Source organism: Chiroxiphia lanceolata, chromosome 3 (genome assembly GCF_009829145.1).
Source record: "Chiroxiphia lanceolata isolate bChiLan1 chromosome 3, bChiLan1.pri, whole genome shotgun sequence".
NCBI lineage: Eukaryota > Metazoa > Chordata > Aves > Passeriformes > Pipridae > Chiroxiphia > Chiroxiphia lanceolata.
The window spans coordinates 39,061,351-39,089,034 of NC_045639.1; the positions used below are offsets into that span (position 1 = coordinate 39,061,351).

The 27,684-nt window shown below is 34.3% G+C and overlaps 1 protein-coding gene across 8 annotated transcripts in view; it reads right to left on the reverse strand.

Moving 5' to 3' along the window:
* The window catches only part of RYR2 (ryanodine receptor 2), a 392,367-nt gene that overhangs the window by 44,778 nt on the left and 319,905 nt on the right, over window positions 1-27,684 (reverse strand). For 5 of the 8 annotated variants that reach the window (XR_004355863.1, XM_032681770.1, XM_032681769.1 and 2 more), the window contains 12 exons: window positions 26,711-26,770; window positions 22,026-22,160; window positions 18,520-18,632; window positions 16,881-16,977; window positions 13,483-13,586; window positions 12,861-12,912; window positions 12,660-12,713; window positions 11,011-11,034; window positions 4,870-4,969; window positions 3,901-3,980; window positions 1,886-1,962; window positions 523-596 (listed from right to left, as the gene is read on the reverse strand). Coding sequence is in view for 7 of the 8 variants with exons in the window: in XM_032681770.1 (XP_032537661.1) it covers window positions 523-596; window positions 1,886-1,962; window positions 3,901-3,980; window positions 4,870-4,969; window positions 11,011-11,034; window positions 12,660-12,713; window positions 12,861-12,912; window positions 13,483-13,586; window positions 16,881-16,977; window positions 18,520-18,632; window positions 22,026-22,160; window positions 26,711-26,770 (970 nt within the window). In the remaining variant the exon portion in view is untranslated. The remainder of the gene's footprint in view (window positions 1-522; window positions 597-1,885; window positions 1,963-3,900; window positions 3,981-4,869; window positions 4,970-11,010; window positions 11,035-12,659; window positions 12,714-12,860; window positions 12,913-13,482; window positions 13,587-16,880; window positions 16,978-18,519; window positions 18,633-22,025; window positions 22,161-26,710; window positions 26,771-27,684) is intronic. The other 3 variants (XM_032681773.1, XM_032681774.1, XM_032681771.1) reach the window with 1 other exon arrangement.

Below are 27,684 nucleotides of genomic sequence, written 5' to 3' on the forward strand. Positions count from 1 at the left end.
GCTGTTTGTAATCAGAATATGTTTTCAATTTTACATGTAATGTCTTCACTTCTTCAGAATGATGGGTAAGAGTCCTCTGAGACCATTCTGAAATGCAACACATGCTAGTGATTTACTGTTGACAAGAATGAGCTTAGGTATGCCAATTAAATAAATATAAATCACTTTTAAGAATCCTGTTTCAGCTTCAGCCTCTCTCTATACATATTCACAGGGTTCATAGAATTATAGAACATCCTGAATTGCAAGAGACTCACATGGATCATTGAGTCCAATTCCTGGCCCTGCACAGGACAGCCCCATGAGTGACATCATGTGCCTGAGAGCATTGTCCAAACATTTCTTGAACTCTGACAGGCTTGGTGCTGTGACATTTCCCTGGGGAGCCTGTTCCTGTGCTCAAGCACCCTCTGGGTGAAGAATCTCTTCTTAATATCTAACCTAAACCTCCCCTTGGTTCTTTCAGCTTGCTTCTGCAAAATGTTAAAAGTTCACAGAAAATTTCTGTTGAATCAATAGTACCTGATCCCTCTTCAGTCACCATGCCAAGGCCTTCTGCTTTGTTCTGACGTTCAAATGCATTTAGATCAAGAACACTGCAGTGAGAAAAATGACATTTGTCCTGTGATTAATTAAATGTACGCAATATTTAATTTTCTGAAAGTTAAAAAGGATTTGTGATTTAAAATTCTAACCATATTTGCATCAAGAAGATACATCTCAGTAGCTTAATATTGTATCTGCTAAAAGATTACAAGTCATCTCTACAGACTTGATCTGCTTTTGCCCTGACACTGACAACAGAATTTAGCATTTTATGACTGACCAAAAAAAGTGAATGCATGCATTTCAAACATGCATACTCATTTTTAGGTGTTACAAAGAAGCCATATTATTGACTACTTTTGCATGATAGCCCAGTTCATCCTAAGCAGTAAGGTCCATTAAGAAACTGTCATTATTAGCTCCACTTCATGTTTCCCTCCCACCACATTCTGAAAAACTGAAGCTGTCAAAAGGGAATATGTATTCAACTAGATTTAAGGAACATATACCTTGCATATTTCCATTTGTGAACCTGTGAAGTTCTGCCCTCCAGGGCTTTGCATGTCAGCTAACTATTAACTTTAGTTCATAAGCAAGAATGCTTATGAAAGTCAGATGAACATAGAACTACAACAGCAGCTCTGCTGGCAAGAAATCTCACTGATTTCAAGATGAAAGTTGGCCAGAGAAGAAAAAAAGTATAAAACATGGTAACCTTGACACAACAAGAAGACTAAACATTCGATCCAGGAAGTCCTTTATAGTCCTATGTTTTATGTTCATTAATACATTATTTATTGATATGGTTTATTCTTAGGAATTACATATAAAACATCTAAAGATATATATTTATATATGAAATCAATATCAACTGTCAATAAGCGTGAATGGACAAAAAGGTCACAGTACCTCCACAATTTATTAAAAAACAATATTCACATTCCTTTTTCTGCCTTCTAAAAAATCTTATGAATATTTCTTACAAAGACGGATTTTCCCAAAATCTTTATGATTACTTAACATTGGTCATTAACCTGGTCTCTGCAGGATTACAGAATACCTCCAGAGTTATGAATTTGCCTCTGAGGAATGCTCCTAACTCCAGAGTTGTTTTCTGGCATATCACATTTGTGACAAGAGCTCCTTTACAGTGGTAGATCCAAATCACGAAGACTTTCACACCACAAGCACGACCCCATCCTTTATCCCAAATCTAGCACATTGCAAGCCCCAAGTGCTGTCTGAAAGAACTATGTAGAGTATCTTTCCAAAATTACAAATCCCATGGAATACAATATAAATCCAAAATAATAAATTTTTAAAGTAGATACTTTCTTACCTACAGGATTGCATAAGACCAGCAAGGCTCTGAAAGAATCCTACATCCTTTTTATCTTTGAGGTAGTCAAGCATTTTCTGCAGCAAACACAAAGAATTTATGCAGAGAACTATTATTCGTATGTATTAATTTAGATAACTTAATACTATATAGATTCTATATTATTAATGATGCTGGTGTTTGGAAATGTCTCTAATATTTATAAATTGGATAAGTGTCCTGCAGAGAAAAATCCAGGTATCAAACCCAAAAATAATATTTAATGCTCAACTTTACAGAAAAGGCCATCTATTTCGGATATTCCTTCCTAAAACATTAAAAATAAAGATAGTAACTAAAGTCAACACAGCCAGCAGAATTCAGTGTTTAATATAAATACTATCTTGCCACTACTAGGCCAAAAATTTGCATTGACATTATTGTTTCAACACCAGACTGAGCTTTTATAGCCTCAGTTTGTTTAAAATTATTTTAGCTGTAATAGCAATTTGAGCATTTTTTAAATTTGTTTTAGCCTTATTGCAATGCATAATACCTATCTGAAAACAGATTGTAATAACAAGAATTTATTCAGTGGAGTGAACTTTTATTCTGGAATGCAACGTGTTGCTGAGTGATGATGGCGGATGACACCAAAAGTCTCAGTTGTGAGCAAAAATCACAAACTTGAAGATCAGTCTTAGTAGGAAAGCTATAAGAATCCATGTTACAAATGAGGTAAAACTATTTTTGCAAATAGCAAAAATAATAGAAAAAGTGGATAATAAGTAACCTCCAAAATGAAGTGCACATAAGCACACAGCATTAACAAAACATATCAGCACAATCCCAAGTAGACACAAGATCACAGAAAAAGAATACCCCCATCAACAGCAGTACACTAATCAAAGCAAAGAACTCCAGAGGATGATGGTGATGACTTTTGAAAACCACTTCTATACCTCTCCCCCCACCCATATCATGCTTCCCAAGGAAGACTGAAGAGTTGATTCTAGGACCTAAGGGAAAATTGGAAAGGTGAGCATAACAGCAGAGAAAACAGGTAGAAATGAGGCAACTCAAAAAAACAGGAATTCAAACTGTACTACTGATGCTTTCATATTATATGTCGAAGTATGCCATTTAGATTTGTAGCATTAGTATTAATGTAACCATACTAATAATTGTTTCCTGCATTCTGATCAGTTAAGACTTTATCAAATAATTAAACAAAATTGATTGTAGGATTTCAAATTAAATTACTATGTACAAATGTCATGATTTTCCTAATTTAATATCATGACATCGCAAAGAACAGGTTCAAGCCTTTCTGGTCAATTCCTCATAATGATAGCCCCAGAAAAGAACATTATTTGCATTCAGCTGCTTCAGTGTCTGCTTAATTTGGGACTTCAGCTGTTCCCAGTTGTTTGTATACTTCAAACTGTCCTACAGTAATTTAGGAATGGCAGCTATGAAGCCCTCTTGACTCAGGAATCTTCAACTAGTACAGAACACTGAATGTACCCTGTATCAGTCTCTTCAACAGGATACTCTTAACGTATCAGACTTGTCCACTGATCACCAAATTATCTTATAGATTAGTGAATCAAGCTTGAGTACTCTGCTTTTATCAGCAAGACTCTCCATTGCATAAGCTAAGGACTTGTGAAATTGTATATCATTCTTCTTGGTGAAGGTTGGGGTCAGCAATTTTGCTGTGCTGACTATAGGACAATGGCAATCTCCCAAGAGACTCTTCCCTCCCAAAGAATTCCTCTAGGAGTAGATGACACAAAACTTCCTCCTTCCACCCCAACTGCAAAACAAATTTCTCTTAGCCTTGTATACAAATAAGAAATAGATACCTACCAAACAAGATACTTTGGTATACTATTTTTTTCTGGGAACAAGAGTAAGAGGATAAAAAGCATGTGACAAATAGCCACACCATGTAATGCACTACTACAATAATAATGACCATGGTATAAAGATCTATACTGATTAGAATGGGTGAAAAGAAACTAATACCTTACCTGTTGAACAGTAGAATTTCCCCCATTTAGGATGGCAATTCCTAGCTTTAAGGTAGCTGCAACCATTGGCCCCATCTCACCTTAAAAATTAATTTAAAATACACTTTTAGATCATATATAAAATAAGAATGTTCTATTAATTTAACCATTCAGTGACTTGTAAAACAGACTCTTCATAATTTCTAGTGTGACTTAATATCTTCCTGAGTGCCTACAGACATAGTGTAATGTATACACAGCACACAAAAGAGGTAAGATATAAGGCAGGAAGAACTGAACTCAGTGAAAATAAATCATGTTTCAACTGCTAGAGCTTTCAACAGTTGATTTAAGGCCAGGTGCACAATTTTATGCTAGCTATCAAGTTGAACAATGTGTCTCCTCTGCATGCCAGTCTAGATTTTTTTTCCAGTTTCTTCAGAAAATTAAATGATCCAAGCATTTAGTTACAGTAAACAAAATTTGTAAACAGGAATTTTTAAAACATCACTACTGTGGAAACAAACCACAGAAGTAAAAATGAAAGTATCACACCTTAGAGTAAGATGGTTTCTAAGGGACGAAAGCATTGTTTACACTTCTGAAATTTTTTATCAAAGTATACCAATAATGCAGATATTTGGGGAATAATAAAAGGACTAAAGTCTACATCTACTCCAAAATTGTATACATTCCAGAATTTGAGGGCCTTTTTATCATGGCATACTGCTAAAGCAATGAAGTTTTTCACACCTCCTCTCAACTAGCACTAGAAAAAATAATAATAACTACCAAAGAAACAATAGACTCTTGAGAACTAGTCATAATACTTTTCTGGATTAGCTGTCAGCAATTTTTGAAACTCTGGGTTCATTGTGAAAGCAAACCTCAGGGCCTAACATCTGCAAGTTTTGGCCAATAAAAAACACAATAATTTCAAAGTTCATTAGAAATAAGGTTTAAAATTTAATCTACATACCAAAACCTTACCTTTACTAGCACTGATGGTTTGCAGAACCATCTCAGCAGCACCCCGATCATGCAGTCTGGCTTGTTGATACAAAAGTTTTTGCTTTTCCATTTCTTTTTCCTGAATAAAAATTCCAGTCATTTAAGGTGAGAATTCAGTTACTATCAGTCCTCCAAAAGTTTTTGGTTTTCTCTTAGTATATGGGCTCTATGGCAACATCATGAACCATTTTAATACATACAATGCTACTGAACAAATATTTAACAGGATCAAGTAATAATGTCCACTTGGTATTTTTCTTTAATATGCTTTTAGCAGTTTATCTGGAAAGAGTCATCTCAATTGTTCAAAGCCCATGTTCATTATATATATATATATATATATACTGCATGTATCAAACTTGCACTTCTGTGCCGTGTTTTTGTGCAACAGTTCATACTCTTAATTATCTTCTATAGCGTGATCATAACTTCATACTGCTCAGTATGTGGCTCTTGAGTTGCAAGTTGTTGCTGAATACCAGAGTAACAGAAGCATCTCAGAATTTTTTTCAAAACATATAATTATATTACAATATAGATTGTCCACCCTGCTAACAGAATATTTGATAGAATACACTGTGCTTTTATATTTTGCAATCTCTAGCGGCAACAAACAATACTGCATGGCGTTGCTTGAGCAATGGTGAAGTTTGTTTTTTATCATTTAAACTACCACCGAAAACATAAAGAAGAGCATAAAGAGCAAACATAAAGGCACAGTTAATTCCAGATGAGTTTGAACTTTCATCAAGTTAATTGAAGTTTGCTGGAGAATTGAGGATGACTAAGCAGTATAAGTTGCAAAATGGAAGTTGCATAGAGCCCTATGACAGTGAGTCCATCAGATGGCGTGGTAAAAAGCTTACTCAAAAGGAACATGACACAATCAGTTAGTATCATGTCCAAAAACACAACGCCCAAAACATGTATGACCTAAAAGCAGGAACAGCTGCAGCAGAAGTAGCCAGAATGACAGCTTTGCTGCCATAAACTTTCCATCCAAGTTACAGAAAAAATACATTGGAAGATGGAAGAGGTTTAAAAAATGAAGGCTTGCTAAATAGAGGATATGAATAATAAATTAAAAAAGAAGAGGTATAAAAGAGAAATATGTTCAAATGAATGAAAAAGAAACCTTTAACTCAAAAGCAAACCAACACAGACATTTATGCTGTTACCAGAGAGTTCTCGCCGAGGCTGGCAAATTTGTTTCTTAAATCTTTGATAATATCGTGCTGCGGAAACAAAATTCATCAGGTTTTGTTTTTCTTTTCACACTATTAGCTCTCCTGTGGTTAAATTGCGGTTTAAATTGCTTTAAATAAAGTGACAGATCTAGATGGAGGCACAAAAAGGAAAAAAAAATGGCAGCGTTGCTTCATATTTAGCCATGCTAAGGTTTGAAAGTTTTGCCTTCATGTTTAAACCTCTTCCTGGGAGTTCAACAAAAGCAAAACAGAAACATACACACACACACACGCACACACACACGCACACACACCACACACACAAACCACCATCATGACAAAACCATGACATCACAGGTTCCAAACAGCTACGATAAAATATTTTCATTTGCTTCAGATGTCACTGAAAACTGATCAGTGTTTCTTTTCTTAAAAACTCTTTCCTATTTCTAGTTACTTTTACTTTTAGACTCAACAACTTTTCATCTTTCTTTCACCACAAAATTTATTATTCACAAGCCTAATGTCAGCTATACTACTTTCATTATCTGATATTTTCTGATGATGTAAGTATGCTTACAGTGAGAACGCATCTGAGTAATCTGTAGACTAACTTCTTGCAATGGCACAATAGAAGAACAGTCAAAAGAGGCATTACTGAACAGCTTAAAATGAGAGGACTGACATTTCCAATGGAAATCAAGATGTTTGGGTAATTAGTAACAAAACAGAGCAAAAAAAGAAAACCAAAACAAACCAACCAAACCAATACACCAACAAAGAAACACCACAAGCATTTCTTCTGACAGCAACCATTCCTTTGATGATAACACCCAAAGATCATGGTTCCTTCTTCAGCTTGACAATGCTTTTTTACTGCTGCTTTCTCCATGAAAAGTTAAAACATATATATAAAACATACGTGTGATGGCAGCACTTATAAGAAGTGGGCCACCCACTGCCTACAAGTATACTAAATAATTAAGGTATGCCCATTTCTCTAAGATGTGCTTACACTGTTATCTGTGCTTACACTGTTATCTGTGCTACCAGTTTCAGCTTTTTGCACTTTATCCACTTGCTTGCCTGTTGATGTCAAAAAAACTACCAAAATAATTAGGCAATGGTTTGAGTTTTCTGTCACTTACAAAACCATCACAACAATAACAAAATACTTCCTAAATGAAACATTTAAAATAATTCACCAGAATTAAAAAAAATAAAAGGCAAAAACAAAAACAAAAAAATCCTCATTGAAGACCAAATCTATCTTATCAAGGATGCTTTTCATTCACATGTGAAAAAGCTGACTACTTAGAAATGTATATACATGTATTCTCATATCACAGACTTTTTCCATCAACCTACCAAATCAAGGAAACTTTTGAAACATATTCTTTAGAAGCAGAGACCCAAACATTTCCTACTTTAATCTATTTTTTTTTTTGGGGGGGGGCGGTTAAGTCATTATAAGCAATCGTATGCCAAAATACATTGAGGAAAAAACCACAATTTTTTGTTTGGATCTGCAGGCAACAAACTTGCTAAAACTAAAGAGAAGTTTTAACTGACAAGCATGTCACTGAAATTCTTCATTTTTTGTAACCCATACAGACAATGATACTTGGACTCTCCATTGGAGCTAAGACATATGGAGAGGTTTGTTTGCTGTCACCACTAAGCTCCAAGCCACAGACTGCCTCTGGCATAAGATCCCACTTTTACAAAGCATTCTCTCTTTTTTTTTTTTTTTTAATATGAAATCATGAAATTAAGTTAAAGAGAATGAACAAAAAGATGGAAAGAAAACAAATTACTTTCAACTCAACTGCTAGAATATAAATTCTTCTCCTTTAATTGTCTTCATATTTTATACTTTTCAAGACTTCTGTTTAGTCCAGAGAACAAATCCTATTAGATGAGACTTACGCTGGCAAAACTTGTGTTCATTTCAGTGTCAGGCATGCATGAGTAAAACCTATGTAACTAAAACATCAGATACTCATGCAAAATCTTTATGCATATATTTTTATATACATCTTTATTTAGAATTTAATCCTTTAAGTTCAATATATGCTGGTTTACACTTCATAAATGAAATTGATTTTTCCCTAAATTACTCCTTTTGGACTTCATCATTGAAGCATCACTGATCATTACAGGGGATTTGGATTAGATGACCTTTAAAGGTCCTTTCCAATGCAGACTATTCTATGATTCTATGCATAAATAATTCATCCTGTAGTTTTAGAGTGAAAACCATGTACTAGGTTGCACACATTCCATTACAGATAGGAAAAACCAATAAAAACCACATTTTTACATACTAATGGGAATGTTTAATTTCTAAGAATTGATAAATTGATTATGGAGTCTGACCTTAATTCCTATAATCCTTTAGCAACACTAGTTGCTTATTGTAAATACATGGAGTATGCTTACTCTGTTTATTCAGGATTTGCGACAATAAGAGACAACAGTAACATGTTCAACAGGCTAGAGCTTTAAGAGGTTGCATTATTTGTATGTAAAACTGAAAATCTTTCTGTGTCTCAGATAAGTGATAGCATAATGCATCATTTTGACAGAAAAAGTAGTGAATACAGAAGTCTATAAACAAAGTTGCTACTAATGACAGGAATAAAAAAAAATTGGATAAGGAAGCTCTATCTCCCCTATTTCTTTTTTTCTCTGAACAGTCAATTTAAATCAATGTAATACAATTGAGTTTAAAAATATGAACTAGATTTTGACTCTTTTGTCTGAGTTCCCATCCCGCACTTATTTAGAGCATATTAATACGTAGCAACCAGCAGAATCAGCAACTCAGATGCAGAAAACTATTTGCATTCAGTAGTAAAATGGTTCAATTTGAAAGAATTTCCTACCAGACAGAATCAAAAGGGACTGTGACACCAATTCTATACGGAGACAATTGAGCATTTGTTCAATATGACAGAAAGTAAACTTAGAGACAAAGGGCAAGGGGTAAGTACAATTGTTATAACTCAAAGTAAATAGTAGCAGGTAAACAAGACAGGAACATAGTAGAACACAGACACCTTTACTGTGGATTTATATTGTCACCTCCCTGTTGCCCGCACAGTGATCCCAGTATAGATTAATTGTACAAAAATGAGACTACACTGCACCAGATATGGGTATGAAAATTGTCAATAAAATACACTTGGCATTCTAAACTTGCTCAAATGTCTCTGTTGCTCTGTGAAAAGATTTAAGACTTTAACCATCACACATTTTTAAAGTCTAGAGGAGCAGCAGAGTTTTATACCCGTACAAATTGAACAGTCAGTCTTTTCAGATGCACACATAGCACGGATTAAAAGAACTGCCTTCAACATTGGATTTTGAGGCAGATTGCCAGACACAAACACACAAATGCACACACACGCACACACACAGATGGTATATCTGGTTTCATATCTGTGCAACTATTTCCTGCCACGTACGAAAGAAGCAAGAATTATTTCTTGTTGTGCTTTCTTTTTCCCTTTTAAAACACTCCTCAGTCAGTAAGACAGAAAATTTTCTATGGAGCATATAACATTTAGTGTATGTAACCAGGTAAGCAGAGTGACAGATACTTAGTATTTGAATAGTTGCATTATTTGAATTAAAAAAAAAAGAAATTATATTATTAGATTGCTTATATATTTCCTTTAGAGTTTTGTAATATGCACTTTGTGTTTGTGGCTTTATAATACTTTTAAAATAACTTTTTGTGAATCTTTGTGAGTACACTCATCTTCCAGGATAATGCCTTTCTTGTATGAAGGTGGAACAGATCCATGCAAATTTTTGAAGGAGTATATGGTAAAGTCGATCCTGAAATACAGAAAGGGAACCCCTTTCTTTTGTGATCTGAATGTTAACAGAAGGCTAGCAAACAAAACACCAAAATCATCTTGCTCTTTCCATGGAGAAGTTTACAATTGTGTCCCTACATTGCCACAGGCAATGAAATTTGACATTATTGGCTGGAGTCTGACCATTAGCTAAATCCGTGCATTCCAAATCTCAAATCTCTACTAAGTCTAGATGCCACTAGCCACAGCACAAATAACTGTATTTAAACACCTCAGAAACAAAAACTAGTGACCTCACACACCACACCTTCTCTCAGAATATCAGCCTTGCAGCACTATCAGCAAGCAGCCTGAGTCAACAATGGGAACTAAGACTTCTACCTGCATAAAGTAGGCAAGTAGGCTGCTGAATAAGCCATGGAACACCTTATAGAGACAAATGGTGACTTTCATGATGAGACACAACAGACTGTATAAGAAATTGAGCCAATAAAATAATTCACACTGTGAACATTCAGAGCTCTTGCCTCTATGTTCTTAGAGAAAACTTGGAACAACTAGGAATCACTTCAGGTAAGGAGTAGCTAAGGAGTTTCTATCAAATACTGTCATGATGAAGGCTAAGGACTTAGTCAATTCCAAAGGATCTGAATCAGAGATGAACTGTGATTGATGCTTTCTCTGTGATAAACACTGGAAACAGAATTCTACCACTGTATCAGAAGTGTTTGTCTGCTAAGATACAGAAAAAAAGTCCAACTACTTTCCCTTAAGAGCCAAATAAATTGTTTTAATCAGTCAGATTAAATTATAACCAGAAAGAAGAAAACTGATGCACAAAAGGCAACAAAACAATATGAATAAGTCAAATAAAACTCTGTTTTCCCCAAAACGGTAACACTATTTTACATGACATATTCTGCATAAATAATTCTTGGAGTCTTTAGCGAGTGTGCACAAGAAGAGTTTGGTAGAGATGTCATGCTGGAACTGAAATGCTAAAAACATTTTCAAGACCCTTTAGTTGAACTTATCCAAGATGTTGGGCCTGAAAAATCACAAAATTAGACCCAGACAAATACACACATATTTTTTTTTTGTTTTACCTTGCTGCGTTGTGATCCTGTCACCTTAAGGAAGGGCAAGGACAAGAAGCGAAATAGTAATAAGAAAAAGAAGTCCAAAATTTTTTTCTGCAGGTGACTGACCAAATACATACACAAAATTGCCTTTTGAACATATAAATACATTATTTAAACATAAGTTTCACAGCTATAGAAAAAACAATAATGAGAAACAAATGAATAAGATCTTCTCTCAAAACAAAAAAGTTGAATGCTGAACAAAGAACTCATTAACATTTAGATAAGAAGCACTAATAAATTCCTTACTGATTTTTTTTTTTCAGTTATTTCAATGACTTTCTATTTATTGATTTTCACATTTATAAGCACAAGACTTTTGACACCTAACAAGCATATACGGGCTAAGTGATAGAAGCTCGTAGAAATAAATATTCTTTGTTTAGTCAATGATATGTCACACATTGCATTTTCAGGGGGGGAAAAAAAAAAGAACAAACACACTGAAATTTGGATTCATCCTTAGGTATTTGCCAAGAAACAAAAATTTATATATTGGGTATATTAGTTGTAACTCAACTGAACTTCTGAGTGACTGAACAGAATTTGGTATTACTATTCTTTCTGATTTCTGTATACAGTCAAATAGGGAATATATAGTTAAATAATTCAGAGCTATCTCATGCAGCATCATGTAGAAAACGTACAGAACATGTGATGTGCACAAAACAACATGAGTGAAAGGAAACATAACCCAAACCACTCCTCAAAATCAAAACAGCATAGATAGTTTTATATGAAATCAATCAGTACATTTAGAAATATTTTTAAGAAATAAGAAAAGTACATATTTCATGTTTCTGCGGCTTAGTAAAGATACAAAATATAAGTATTAACTGCTTTGAAAGATATGAGACAACTTTTAATGTCAGAATTGTAGTATTATGAAATACGTTAAAATAATTCCCTCAGTGTCCCTCAGAAGAGACAAATTTTAACAGACTCCATTTTATTAATGGAAAAAGAGAGACAGATCCCAGAGCAAACACATGACAAGGACTCATCTCTTACTCTTGTAGTCAACTCTTGTGCATATCCTTATACAGTGATGATCACTAAAACTCAACATTGAACAACAATAAATACAGATTTCCTATTCTCAACATAAGCAAAAGTTTAGCAGTACTGATGAATAAAAGCTCACATTTTATTAAGAAGCACTAATATATATGTGAACATAAAACTACTGTATGAATTATTGGTACTGAATGAAAATGTCTACTCTAAAATCATTATTATTTCAGTATTTTAACAATCCAAACTAAAGGTAAGGCATAATACTTTAAAAGATACAGTCTGTTATTATCAGACTGCTATTTTAAGTTACTAGCCATAATAGTTATCTTCAACAACTAAAAAGTTAAAGCCAATGAGATAAGTATGTAAAATCCATTCAATTACTCTCTATATAATCTTATATTATGTTATACTATGTATGTTTTTGTTTTACTAATATTAATCTGGTGGCTCACATCTGTCAATCCAGCTTGTGACATGCAGTTCACTGGCATAATAAGCTGCAGTAAGCCATGAACCAAGAAACATAAATGTCGGCTGGAAGCTATGAAATAATGTCTAACATGACAAGAAAAACAAAACAAGTATAATCTTACTTCAAAACTCTTTACTTCTTCTTCACCATCATCGTCTTCTTCATCATGGCAGCTCTGACATCATGTAGAAAGAAAACATTTACTGATAAGTTGCGAGGGAGAAGGGCATAAGCCTTCCTTCACTTAACAAATATTTTCTCTTGATCTTCTTCATTAGGTTTATTAAAACAGAAAATACACAAAAGATATCAAACAAGTTACCTTTGCCATAATGTCAGCATAAGCCATATACAGGAAATCTTCTTCCAGTTTACTGGTTAATAGAGAGAGGAAAGGGAAAATGAACAAGATTAGAGTCGTTATTGTAGAACTGAAGTGCTAAAATAGTTTTAAACATCTTACAAATATTTCTAAAGGATTTCTATGCTCACAATTAATTACAAAAGTATTTTTGGAAAATGAAGACTTGATTAACTAATATAAATGGAAAAGTATAGCCAGCTATAAACAAAGTACTCGGAAAGTCATAAATATGAATTCATAAAAATTCATAAAAATGAACACAGTTAATTTTTCAATTATACTTAGAATGTACTTATATTTCACATTTAGAGTATAACTGTCAATAGGGAACACAGACAGAAGACAGAGGTGTAGTAAGTCCTGAACACAGCATTCATAACTGTGAAAAAGTCGTGTTAAAATCTCTTTACATGCCACAAGCCAAAGAGCTGTGAGCATAACTCGAACTCACCATATGTTCATATGCACATGTTTTGGCCTAGCCTATGCAATCTCACTTGAAAAGAGACATACATAACTTCAAATACAGGAGTAATCTGAAAATCTGCATACACTCTGAAGTCTCTCACACCATCCCTACCATTTTTCAGTCAAGGCTGTTCGACTGAATAGCAGAATAAGTTGATGTAAAGGATCAACTCTTTTAAGGCTTTCATCTTCTTCTGCTGGTTCCTCCCCAGGTTTCTTTAGAGAAAAAAAAGATTTTAAAAGCATATTCAATTATCTATAGTAAAAAACGTTTTACTCTGTGCAATTTACTAAACATTAAATACTAACATATGTAATTTTGATTTGGACAATCAGGAGGAAGCAAGTTTCAAGTAAAGTATGAAAATACTGAACCCTGACTGTGTTTATGACCATGAAGACTCACAGAGATGATACCATTTGCAAAGCTTTGGATTTCCTCTCCTCATAAAAACTAACCCTCTTCCCTAGATTCTGAAAATAACTTCAATCTTTTACTCTGTTATCCAAAACCAGTGGTAACCAGATACCATCATTTGCTATAATATTGTTTGTTGCTCACTATGTTAACCAGTTTCATCAGCTAAAAATGAGAATCCTCTGTTTCAAGTCTTATGCCAGATATAATGTTCACTGAGGAACTCTGAGAGACTTCAAAGGAGAAGAAATCCAAATCTGAAGCTCACCAATAGTTTTAGAAAGAAGGAGTCATATGTACCAACAACAGTAATGCTGACAGGACACAGAATTTTAGGAGATGACAAAACAATAATGTTCAAAAAGTATTATATATCATTCAATAAGATATAATGCATAAAGAGGTTAGGTTTTTTTCATGTGGCTATTTTGCTCTCAGGTTTAGACAGCTCTAGGTAGTTTAATTTAAAATAAAAATGCAGTCCTAAAGATTATAATGTCAGCCACCAAAGCAGCGTTTTGAAAAGAATCTATACAAATCTGCTCTCTGACTTCTCATCTTTTGCAAAAAGACATTTCAGAAAGTAAGTTTTGCATAGCAAGTTAGTAACAAAAGTGCTTCGTCCAGACATTTTTTTCTACAAAGAACCTGGTAGCTCAAAGAAAACTGGTTGCATAAATTATGCCCACTATTCCTCCTTGTTTTCACCCAGCAGTATACACTAAAATACAGATTAAAAGAATTCCACAGCACAAGTAAGATGGCACAAGTAATACATTATTATATTGTCAGATTTTATCTGTTAAGCAATAAGAATCAGTAGGTGACATAAGAGATATAAGTAAAAGGAATTTTTTGCCTACTGAGAAAATAAACTTTGCATGACAAACAGATTCCTGTGGGAATGCTTACAGATCTCTATGTGCACTACCCTTTCTATGTGCCTGTGAAGTCCATCTTTTTCCACTCAGCTGTACCAAACATGAGTGGTTGCAGCTAAGAATTCACTTTAGTTGACATCTATGCACAACCATTTTTTCACATGCTACTCTATGATGGCCATACAAGGCTCATTTTACATTTTGCAGTACGTGAAAATATTTACAGTATCAATAACAACATCAGAACAATTATGGATGTCTTCCCCTGCACTTTATTTCAATCTCATTTAGAATCCTGACCTTTCTCTTTAATTAACTGGCAGTATTCTATACTTCATAATGTTATCAACCAGAATACCTCTCTAATGCTATAAAAACTGATAAAGCAAAAGGTCAGAAGTTTTGTTAATGTGTTACTAGTTTTCAATAGGTTTACTAAAATTAAATGGAAGATCAAATTCACCAATGACTGAGTTAAGTAGAACTCATTATTAAGCACAGCATGAACACTGGAATCAAATGATTTTATGACATTTCTGGGAAATAAATATTCTTAATTTTCAGTGTTTTGAGACATTAACTACAGAGAGTTGAAGGACAGGAAGTCTTGGCTATAGTTTCTGGGGTCTGGACTGATCCAGTTTTCTACCTAATATGTAAACAGTTCAGAAACTTCAGACAATCCTTCAAGTATATATCAGAGAACCCAAGGCTCCTCCTTTGGGCCCTTCAAGATGAGTTGTGCCACCACAGCCTGGTCTGTGATTCCATCTTGACAGTCCAACAAATTTTTAACTCCTTGCTACACTAGGGTACAGTTTCTCTAAGAGGAACCTTCACCAGTAACACAACCACATCTTTCATGTAGTCCACTAAGCACTTTGGGTCAGCTCCACAGAGCTGAGCAACAGAACCTCAAACTCTCACCCTCCAGGTGAGTGCTCTAATGCAGCAAGAATGTGATAGAAATTTATTTAAAAGACAGATAGGGGTTTTTTTCTCTTTTCAATGGAAGATGTAATACATCTCTCCTTAAGAGAATTATGGATGCACCCTTATCTGTATCTTTGAGGAATTACAAGGGAATGCATATAGTCTTTTAGTAAAGGATGATATAGAAGCCAGTCCAGTCTGTTTCTGTCTTCTCTGAGACAGTTTTCCACTCAAGCTACCTGCTGGAAAGGAGTTCTTCATAAACTTAGCAAATATATAGTTTCATAGAGGAGGTAAGTAGACAACCCTTTACATTAGTGTAACTAAATGATCATGCTGGGTTATTTCTCTACATGTACATACTTGCACATACATGCACACATAAAAAGAACTATGTTGTTCCACATTCCATATCTGCACACTCATGCTCCCAACTGCTAAAACATCATTATTTTTGACAATGAACTTGCATTATTTAAAACAATTGCAGTGTGGTGGGATATATGAAATATTTTGAAATATTTTCAAAATTCTTCACAACCTGGGTAGTTGGTTTTAAGCATAAAGTTCAAACAGTAAAAGCAAATTATTATTTTTTCTAGTAGCAATTTTCCTCTCTCTATTGCAGAGAGTAGGCTCTTCTCACAATAAAAAGACTGATCTCAGACTGTGTTCTGTTGGGCCTCTCAGGGGCTGAATCAGTTCCTAGTACTAGTTCTTGCCCAACCTGTGAAAGAGCTACTTTTCAGAGAAGCAATTGTAAGAACTGAGGAACAAGACTTTAGCCTGGTAAATCCCTACGGTGATTTTCGGTAAAGACATGGCTCTTCTGTGAAGAAGAAGTAGACTGTCTGCTTCTGAGGAACTGATTAATCTAAGACCAGAATTCCTCTAGTTTCATATTTTAACCTTTTGACTTAAATGGCTTTAATGTGGATTATGAAGTCCTTAAATACACAAAGCTGCAAAACAGGAGGGAATAGGCTGTTCCCCTTTTCCACAGGTCAGAAGATAAGAGATAGAGGAATTACAGCAACTGGTATGTAATTTAGATAAAAGATTTATAAAAGGTGTTTGAAGCCCTGAAGCAGACTGCCTGAGGGGATTTTGGAATCTCCATCACTTTTCATTTTTAAAATCTGTCAGAGTGACTTAGTTATAGCTCGTCCCTTTGGGTAGAGATCACTTAGGTGATGTCTTAGGTACCTCACAGACATAAGTATTACTATACAAGATGAATGCTAACACATTCCTACGACCCTTTGCACCCAGACGTACTGCTAAGTCTTCTATCAGTTTGTCTTCAAAATAGTGTTCTTCTGTTTCAATCCAAGATTTATCATAGCCTTGAAGAAAGAGATTGACGGCTCGGTGCCTAGAAAGGGACATTTAAAACAAAAGCTGTAAACTTTTAAAGAGAAGACTTGGTCAATATGAGTTTCATTTAGCTTGAAGTACTGTCCAATCATTAAAACTCTAATTTAAAAACAAAACAAAATTTCTATGGTCATTCATTCCAAAGAATAAATTTACATTAAAATGTTCTATTTAAAACTTGTCCCGTTAACTTCTAAAACTGATACTAAAACATAGTCATAATGACTTAGGAACAAATAATAAATAGAATTTTAAAGACATTTAAACATAATAAATAAATAAAATAAATTGCCACATTAGTGGGGTTTATTGTTAATATATTTTCATATTATTTTAATTTAAATATTAAGATAACAGCAGTAGATAACTTTGGATTGTGCTCCAATAATTGCATTTTTTAATGGTCAGCATTAGACTTGACTATCTAAAATGACAAACCAATTTTTTTCCAAACTCCATGAAATTAAGTGGATGATGAGGCTAGGCAAAAGAGGGTAAGCCACTGATGGGTCTTTTTGTTGTTTATTTGTTTCTCGAGGACTCAATGCAAAATGGAATGTCTGACAACCAATTCCCCATGATAAACAAATCCCAGTCCCATATACTGAGAAGGAAGAAGTATAATTAAAATATAGAGGAATGCTAGTTATTTGCAGGTGACCTACTTGTTAAAGTAACAACAGCTACAGATGGATATATCTTTGTTCTATTCTCAACTGTCATGGCAGCTCCATTTTAAGGTAGTATGATTCTCATGCCCTAGTGCATCTTGAGACAGACTTCAAGATTCATCCTACTAACTATGGTAATGACAACAACATGCATAGTTTTGGGAAAAAAAATAGAATTTTACTATGTTGAAAAGATCAGATACAAGTGTTCTGAAAATTATTTCTAGAAATTGCACTAAATAAAAATATTTTTTTCTGAATGTCCATTCCTTCTAGAATCTCAGGATTCTGAAACTTCCTTGACTAGACATCCCATTCTCTATTGAACAAGAAAGAAGATGAAAAGGAGCCACAGGAAAAGGTGTGAAATGCCTAGAGTCACTCTTGTCTAATAAAATGCTCTTCCCAAAAGTGCACAATAAATAAACAAACAAGTTTTCAGATAAATAGTGTCCATTTATTTCCTGCATATGGAACATCTAGCATCTAATAATGAAGTTAACTCTATACTTCCTGAGTTATACAATGACTTGGGAGGAAATTTATCTCCCAGGATGATATTACAGTGACACCAATGTCTGTTTCTGCATTTATCTCCTCTGAAAGGTATCTGCTTTTCAGAAAAGAAAACATACTAAGAGGAACAGCTGGAATAACATCAGGAATAGAGAATCAGAAATTTAAAATTATGTTTTTTGTTATTCTTTTCAGAAGATAGAAGGAAGTAATTAGATCTAATAAAACTAAGTAATATACAAACTATATTACCACCCAGTTTATCTACTGGTTTAGATTTTTTTCCTTTTGATCTTGCCAAATAGTACAGTATAAACATTAGTGCATTTGTGAAAGAACAATATAGCTCTTACCTTGGCAGGTTATACAGTGGTGCCATTCTAAAGCAGGCAACTACTGCTCTTTTCCTCTGTTTAGACAACAGCTTATGCCACACTGCCTTTTTAGACCGCTGAGGATGCTCAACCTGTTACGTAAAATAAACAGGGAAAAATAAATGATGTGGCAATATCCCTACTGTCTGGACATAGTAATATTAGTAAAAATGTGAGTTAACAGATAAATTAAGTAGAAAGGTAACAGAAGAATAATAGATTAGGAAAAGTGTTCTAGACAGAGTTCAAACAGTCAACCAAGTTGTAGAATCAGAATTTAGGAAATAAAACAAAAATCTTCCTTTCCTGGTATGATACAGATATCCTCCTTTTTTACTTCTTTTTACTTCTTCTATCTTTTGGATAGAATACTATCATCAATAACGCTGTGTCTCAGGAAACCTTCACTTTTAATACAAAGAATATTCACTCATTCTATCTTTTATATGTAACTTTTTGCATATGTACAGGTAAATTGTACACCTTCACATTGCCTCATACAATATTTTTAAGGAATTGTGCTAAATACAAGTCATCTTTTATTTCTAATGTTTACCATGATCAGCTACAATGGAAACAAATTAACTTTAAAAAAGAGAAACAAGCACAAAGACTTAGGACTAAACCTCTTTCATGAATAAGCACAGTTAGAATGAAAAACTTCAAAACACTTCAGCGACATTTCATAAACCTACAGATCTATCTCAAGATAGATCTTTCTGCATTGTGGTTCTACAGTAGCATGCAATGAAATTGGCTGTGCTCCATCTTTAACTTCTGCTCTTTTAGTTTCTTTTCTTCCACCTTTAATCCTTGTTTCCATCAGAAGAAAATTACTACTGTGGTGCTGAAGAGTATCTGCATATATCAATATATAGCCTGACTAGATAACTGGGAGCCATGATCACAGGCTATGCTATCACTCCTTTTCCACAACCTATTTACAGTTTTGTGATTTATTTCACAAGTCTTCCAAAGAGATTATATAATTTGATTTAATCTACACAGTTTTTGTAGAGTTAAGGAGGGGATTACTTTTGTTGGGGTTTGTTTGTTTGTTTGGGAAGGGGGGTTGTTTCTTTTACAGACAACTATGCTAGTGGAATAATAGCTCCTCTGTGTTCCAACATCATCAAAGAAGTCGATGGAAGTTAACATTTGTATCTTGAAAGACTTAATGATTCTCCCTTGTAACCAAGTTAGGCATTATATTTAAAATACATAGTGATGATTCTGATGTTTATGTAGACTTGATATTCACTCCAAATTTGGTTATCCAGTTTAGTGAAATACAGAAAAAACTCATAGTTAAACAATAAACATTTAATTAAACAGACAAAATACTACCAAGCATTCAGTGATATAGACAATTATACTTGTAAGAATAAATGGTGACAATCTTAAATAAGTTCCTTCAAAAAGTTAAAATAGAAATGAAAAATATTTGTTAAGAGAAAGAACACAAAAGTGCTCACTGCAAACTTATTTACAGTCACAAAACAAAGTCAGAACTAATAATTTATAAGTCAGACAAATCCAAATGTGAAAGTTAGGTAATTAGTAATATCTTCATAAACAGTTATAAACCCTTCTATACTTTCCCAAAAGAAATAGCCTCGGCCTACACAAGCAGATTTCTGAAAATAATAAAAGCAAAGAAGTTAGCTGTGCATGGAAAGAAAATACAAAATAAAACCGATCATTGCCAGTTGCAATAAGGAAAGTGTTCAGAGAAAGTATATATGGAAACAGAGAATTTGCATACAGAGAGCAAAGGATTACTCAAGACATAAAAATAGATGCAGGGCTCACATATTTATTATTTTTAAAAACACCAGATTACCCATTTCAGTAACAAAAACACCTGAGCATTTTGGCTACAGAAGTAAAGCTGAGGTGCTAAATGTTTAAACAAATAGGTGCAAGGTAGCCAAAAAAAAAAGCAGAAAGCATTTACTTGACAAGTCATTGTTTAAGTCTGCTCAGAAGGACTGATCTTAAATGCTGATCAGATATTACAATGGGAATCCATCCTGTTCTGTACTACTGCTGGATTATATATGCTGTCAGACAGATCCTATGGCAGAACACGCAAAAGACATACCTTGGGTTTCACTCACTCGAAGAATTTCTCCAAACTACACAAGCTTAATCGATTTATATACATGATAGTAAAGCTAAAATGCCAGAAATCAAGATTGGTATATGCTGTTTGAACGCAAATACAAGCTGAATTATGCAGCTCTGTATATGCAAATCAGTTCTTTCAGCTCAGTTAACTTTGATAAAACCAGTGTAAAAGACAAGACCTTTTGCCTCCCCCCCATTTCTAGCTTTCCTCTATTTTTCCTTCCTCAGAGCAACCCTATATCTTTTCAAATCAGCACCTATTCTCCTGTTTCTCTCTCTCTCTCTCTCTCTCTCTTTAGTTGGCAAACCATGATTGACATGTATTTACTTCCATATTCTATCACTTTTTGCTCGCTCCACAAGTATTCCACAACAGATAGAATTTACTGACTCCTCTTTATCCTCTTCTACCAAACGGTGTAAGGCTGTTGAACTTGAAGCAAGTCCATACCAAGGCCAGTAAAGTATATTAAGAAGGGTTGTGTGATGCAACAGACAACGCAATATTCACATCAACACGCTGTAGAGCGCATTCATATATCTCTCAGGTTCCTACTTGACTGAACCAGTGATATCATCATGATATGGAAGCTTCCTGACATCAGATCTGAAAACCTGTGCCAAGCTTCTAAGCGAAATCAACTGATCTAGTCTATAGTGTGCAACCATCAGTTGCATCCTCAAATCCATCAATCCTCAAACCCATCAACACCCTCCAAGTTAATGTCCTGTTTCTTCAATACATTTTAAAAAGGAAACCCTGGAAAACACACAGAATAAATCTGAATTCAAAATAAATAACAATTAAATAAGTTAAATGGCAAGACTAGTAGTCTTTGATCACTGAGATGTATCAGTATAGGAGACTTTTTATTTCAAATTTTAAAGAACGATGCTAGTGGTAAAAAGGACACAAAATAAAACACAGAATTATTTAAATGAAACTTACTATAGTTCTGGTCACATGGGAAGTCCATATATTAATGAAAAAAAATATTAGATAATATAATAAAGCTCTGTACCAGATTCTGAAACAACTTAAAGATCCTGCCAGACTTTCCCAGAAAAAAAACCAATTCCTTCAACCTGCTTCTACTCTTTTTTGAATGCAGCAAGGAATATATGAGCTGGCCTTGTTGGTCAAACAAATTATTGTTGGAGCTGCTGCAAACACACTGTGTGATCAATATGACCATAATATTTGATTATAAACACAAGACTAAGCATATAAGCAGTAGCCATCAAAATAAAGACAAAAGAATATAACATTAAATACAGCAGGTGAAAGTATAAATAAAAGGGTAAATATTTTTATTCAGATTAAGAAGCAATAGAATTGGTAAAATGTGTCTAACCTGTTCCAGGTGAAACAGTACATTAGCTATATCAAGGACCCTTTCCACAGTCTTCTCTGGATCTGAGCAATCTTCAGTCCTGTTTGGTAAATCTTTGTAAAGTGCCATCTGCCACCTAATGGCGGGATCCTCAAGCTGCAGGATAAAGATTTCACATGTCACCAAGTTTAAAACGTTCCAAACATAGGGTCAGTTTAGTATAGTATGGCCAGTCTTCGCAAACGAAGATTTGGGAAGGGTCTTTACCCTTCGAGCCTGCGCAGTGGATTTTTTAGGTGAGACACAGTGTGCGCTGAGCTGAGCCCACCCTTTAATCCTGAGGTTCATCTGCCGGGGCCGAGCAAGCTTGGACGTTGCAGTGAGGTCCTCAGGACGTAGGTTTGTATAGAGTGACCTTCTCTTAGATGGATGGCCTTACAGGGCTAACGAGCTCCATCTACCCGGGGGACTTTTTCTCTGACCAGGAATCGAACCCGGGCCGCGGCGGTGAAAGCACCGCATGCTAACCACTAGACCACCAGAGGGCCCCAGGGTCAGTTTAATTAGTATAGAAACTGCAGCAAAGGTCAACTGAAGCACTTTATATGGCTAACCCATACTTTTACCTGGCAAACTCATAAAGTCAGGTCAACTGAAGCACTTTATATGGCTAACCCATACTTTTACCTGGCAAACTCATAAAGTATCCACTACACTAAAGACTCATTTGTGCAATTTTTAAGAGCTTCCATAAAAGCATAAAATGTTTTGGGTTGGAAGGGACCTTAAAGACCATCTAGTTCCAACCCCTCTGCCATGGGCAAGGACACCTTCCATGAGACCAGATTGCTCAAAGCCCTGTCCAACCTGACCTTGAACACTTCCAGGGATGATGCATCCACAGTTTCTGCGGACAACCTGTTCCAAAGAACTAAAATGCTAATAATCATACAATTAGGAAATGTTCATGGAACAAAAAATAGCACTAGCACCAGCAATGAATATGTTATTTGCGAAAAGTAATGAATATGAAGTGGACAGGTATAACTTAGTACATCGACTTCCCCATTATTAAACCAATTGAAATTGTTGCTCTACTAGTTGGGATTACTTCATTTTCAGTCATGGAAATTAGTAGTATTACTATTATTTATGTCTATTTTTTAATTTTTAATCCATTTCTAGAAAATCCTAATTTTAACAGTTACCAGCTAAAAAATGACAAGTTAATTTAGGAAAAATTAATTCAAGATGCATTTGCTTATTAGCCTACAAATTATAAAGAAGTGTAAAAATCAATTTTTTTAAAAAAATTTTCTTCTTACATTTCATTTTTTTCTATTTTACTGACCTTTAATTCTCTGTTTTACAATTAATGATCTCTTTTTTGGTTTATTTTGTCTCCCCAGACCCGGTAATCAATGGTGATGCAACACAGCTTGCAACCATTTACCATGCCAGGGACACTGACGACAAATGCAATGCCTAACCCATTTTACTGAGATCTGTGGCCAGTGATCATTCCTGATAATGCAGTTAATGTTTAAGTCACATTGGCCTGGATGACTAGAGCAGTTAGGGGCCTAAATACTACAGATTCAAGTAAGGCTTGAACTAAACACTTACTTATCTAAAAAATCTTTGTGGATCCAGATTTCAATTTGTGCCTAAGATGAGACAATAATGCTACTTTACCTCCACAACACATCTTAAGATACACAGTCTACTCAAGTTCCAGGAATTATTATAAACTTACACAGTCGTTCAATAATAGCTTATTACAACCTAGAAAGCCACGATTGGCAGGCATTTCTTCCACCTTTCGGCTTTTCCATTTCTTAACAACTGTCACATCCACAGTCTTTGCATGAGCATTTGACTGGATCATCATGAATGGATAGTCCACAAAAGACTTTTTAATCACAGGTGGAGATGTCTTTTGATCTGAGGACTCCTCACATTCTATCAAGGTACAGCTTTTTTATATAGGTAGTTTTTTAAGGGTATGAGTAGTTGACATTTCAAGGTGTGAATTAGAATGGCTGGAAGAAGATTTTGGTGACTTGAGTTTCATCCATGTCAAAATGAATGCAAGTTTCATCATCAATTTCTTGAAATAAAAGGCTCAGTACCGAGTAACAGCATGCAGGCATGCAAGGAAAGGAAAGACAGAAACAGGGTGAAGACAAATGTAGACAAAGGTAGACAAATGCATGAAATAGATGCCACAACATTAATAGCCTAAAGATTCAGAAGGATGATTCTCAAACAATGCATTTTTCCAAAGAGAAATCAAGATTAATTGAATTTTAGCTCTAACATAAATGACAGAACACGGTGTCTGTGAGAAGCAGGTGGTTAACAGAAAACACCACTTGAAGAATGAATATTGTTATGACTGGAACAACACCAGCCTTTCGAAAAATGGTATTTTTCCTATGCTTTGAAAGCCACTTTACACAAACACCATTTCACACGTAAGTTACATAAGTTACACACTAATTCATAGCATTAAATAGTAATTTAACTTTATAAGACCATTTGGCCTACATTCCTTTTATGTCTGACTCAATCAGACAACAAAAGAGTAGTGTATGCAGAGAGCACGAGAGCATAATTTTCCTTAACAAGAAACATCATACTTGACTGTACCTGACACATACTTGAGTCAGTCACAACAATGACTGAATGCTAATGACATCAGAGAATTATGGAATACATAATATTGTACTTTGTACATAACTACTGAATTTAACTTTATACATTAAAGTAATTAAGATACACGTTTAGGTTTTATGTGAACTCGAGAATGTACCAGTGATAAATGATTCATTTTTTCTGTAGTTGCGTTGACTACTTTTCACACACAGGACAAAATCAGAGCTTTTCAAAGCTACTAAAGAGATGTGTAAATAGCTATAAAATCAAGACAGCTACAATAGCTGTTTAGTTTTGTTATCTATTATATGGTTCTCTTTCAGATTTCCATCTTCCACAGGAAAATCTAAAGTCACTTACAGCTGGATTAGCTAAGATTACTTCCTTCTTAAATATCAAGGCCCTGTGAAATTTCATCAATTTAAGAAATTTAAAAGCACTTTTATTCTCATGTGGTATAAACATAGAAGGTGATATGTTGCCTAATAATAGTAAACTTTTAATTGAAGCACAGGAAGTTTCTGAAGACAAAGCACAGGTCAAAGTGTTAAGATATATCATTCCTTCCAGGCAACAAAACGGTAACAGACAGAAATTTCTTAACAGCAATATGTAACACTGAAGAAATGAAATAGAAACTGAAGTAGTTAAAACAGGAAGAAAAGGGCTAAATAGCAACATGAAATGCCAGGCAAGACTTAAAACTCCATGGCTCACAAAATGATAATATAGACATACCAAAAATAACAGAACACAAATATCTATCTTTGTCATTAAGAAAACACTATTGAAGTTTATACACAAAATCACCTCACATTTAAGGTTTCTATGTTCATGGCATGCACATTGCTTACATTAAGATCTTCAGAAATGCTCTTTTCTTCCTAGAACTTTGCCTGTGTGTTTTCTTCTGCTTCCCAGTATATAACAATATTTGCTATATAAGAATAAGTATTTCAAGCTTTTGCTTTCAGTGATAAACTTTTCTATGTGCAATCCCTATAATTTAAAGCTATTGAATTTTTATTTGCAGTATTTTATGAAAAATGCTAATTGTTAGCTTTGCAAAATGATGCATCTTCTTGTGAGCTCCCAGAAACCCCACCTCCACATAATCTTGTTTGGACATGGCAGCGATACATGGAAAACATGATGGGAGAAGATTAATCTTCACATAATATCCAGGAACTCATTTAAAAAATTTATTAATGCCATGCATTGATTGCAGTGGAATCTAGAATTCTGGATGACTCTTAAACACCCTTTAATAAAAAAGCAACAGATTTTCAACTCACATGTTTATTCTCTTGTTACGTTTTTATGAGCACAGGAAATACCAGTTAATTTTTTCTTGAGGTGAATAAAACATAGGGAAGGGGAAAAGGTAAAGGACAATCCTAAATAAATAGGTACAATTCCATCTTCCTTCAACAGAGGAGAGGTGTAATTTTATTACACTTTTATTATACTTCCATATTCTGGCTTCTTTGTCATTATTTGAAGCATTAATAAAACAATTCAACTACACTGGCCATTTCGGGACTTTTTCCCTAGGGCTATTCATCTGGTAGTAACTGGAATTCATTAAGAAAAGTTGATTTTTTTTCCCCAAAATACTTTCTTTTCCCTAGGCTGAAAACCAGGAAAAAAACTTTGGAAACTAGAGGGTTTTCACTTTACAGATTATGCCAAAGCTTCCTTTTCCTTTACACTTCAAATTGAAACTAAGTAACTCTGAGCATTTTGCAGATTTTATCTCAAATACTAGTAGGTGGAGTTTAAACAGTGCTAGACGTTGCTTCCATCTCCAGTTTCCTATTAATGGTGTGCATAGTAAGGGATTTGAAGGTCCACATGTTATCATACATAATACATATATATATACATCAAAAACCTACCATTTAGCAATTGACATGAACAAGTTACTTGACAGAAGAGAAAAAGGGGCTACAAGTTATCCTAATGAACCAAGGCAGGTTGTCATTTTATGGCACCAACACATGAATTCGAAGGAAGAAAAATCACATATAAAAAATCATATAGATTACCTTGCCCTGAAGGTGAAGATTACTGCGGATGACATCTCGTACTTCATCTTCAGTATCTTTCTGCCAATAGATTACAAATCATATAAATTAGGAATAGAAGGTAATTAGGAAAAGTTATGATTCATTAAATGTCAGTCTTGGGTTTCATCGGATGATGAATGAAACTGACAATGTGGAAGACTGAGGAAAATCTCAGAGACAAATCTTTTTGAATCAGGCCAGAACTAGCTACATCCAAGCTTGCAGTAACAAATTCTGGATGGCATCATACATATTTGATCACAGTAACACACTAAATGCAAGTCTGAATTAAAATTACTAGTATACATATAACCAAAGTTTGACCAAATAAAACCAAAAACACGAACACAGCCTTCTCTGATTTTATTTCTGTTTCTTTTGGAAATCTTTTATCCTGTATAACACTTAATTCAGCTCTCCAAAGGTCATAAAGTGTATAAAGTGTATAAAGGGTGTATAAAGTATCACAGCCTGAGAGAGGAGTATATTCCAAATTGCAATCACACTATTGCACTGTGATTTTATACCCAGAAGAATCATTTTTAAATTAGTCTACCCCTACAAAAACTCTTGCATTCACATGAGAGTGACCAAAAGGAATTAGTTATGATATTGGGCATAGAAGTTAGGAAACATCTAGTCCTTAATTTTATTTCCAAATTCAAGCTTCATAAAATATAACAAACTCAAGTTAGCATTAAAAATTAAGAGAGAAGAATAATTTTTAATTTAATAATGTCATCTTTATTCATATACTGATCATTTAGAAAATAAGTATGTCCAAACTGAAATGTTTTAAGCCATGAGAACTACGTGCAGATAACTATTTACCATAATTACCCATTGTGCCTTTATATTACAGAATTATAGTCTTGTTTCTCTGTGTCACACTGTAAGATGAATACAGGGTGAAATATTCAAATAATTTCCCTAGTAAAATATTTCCACTTTTT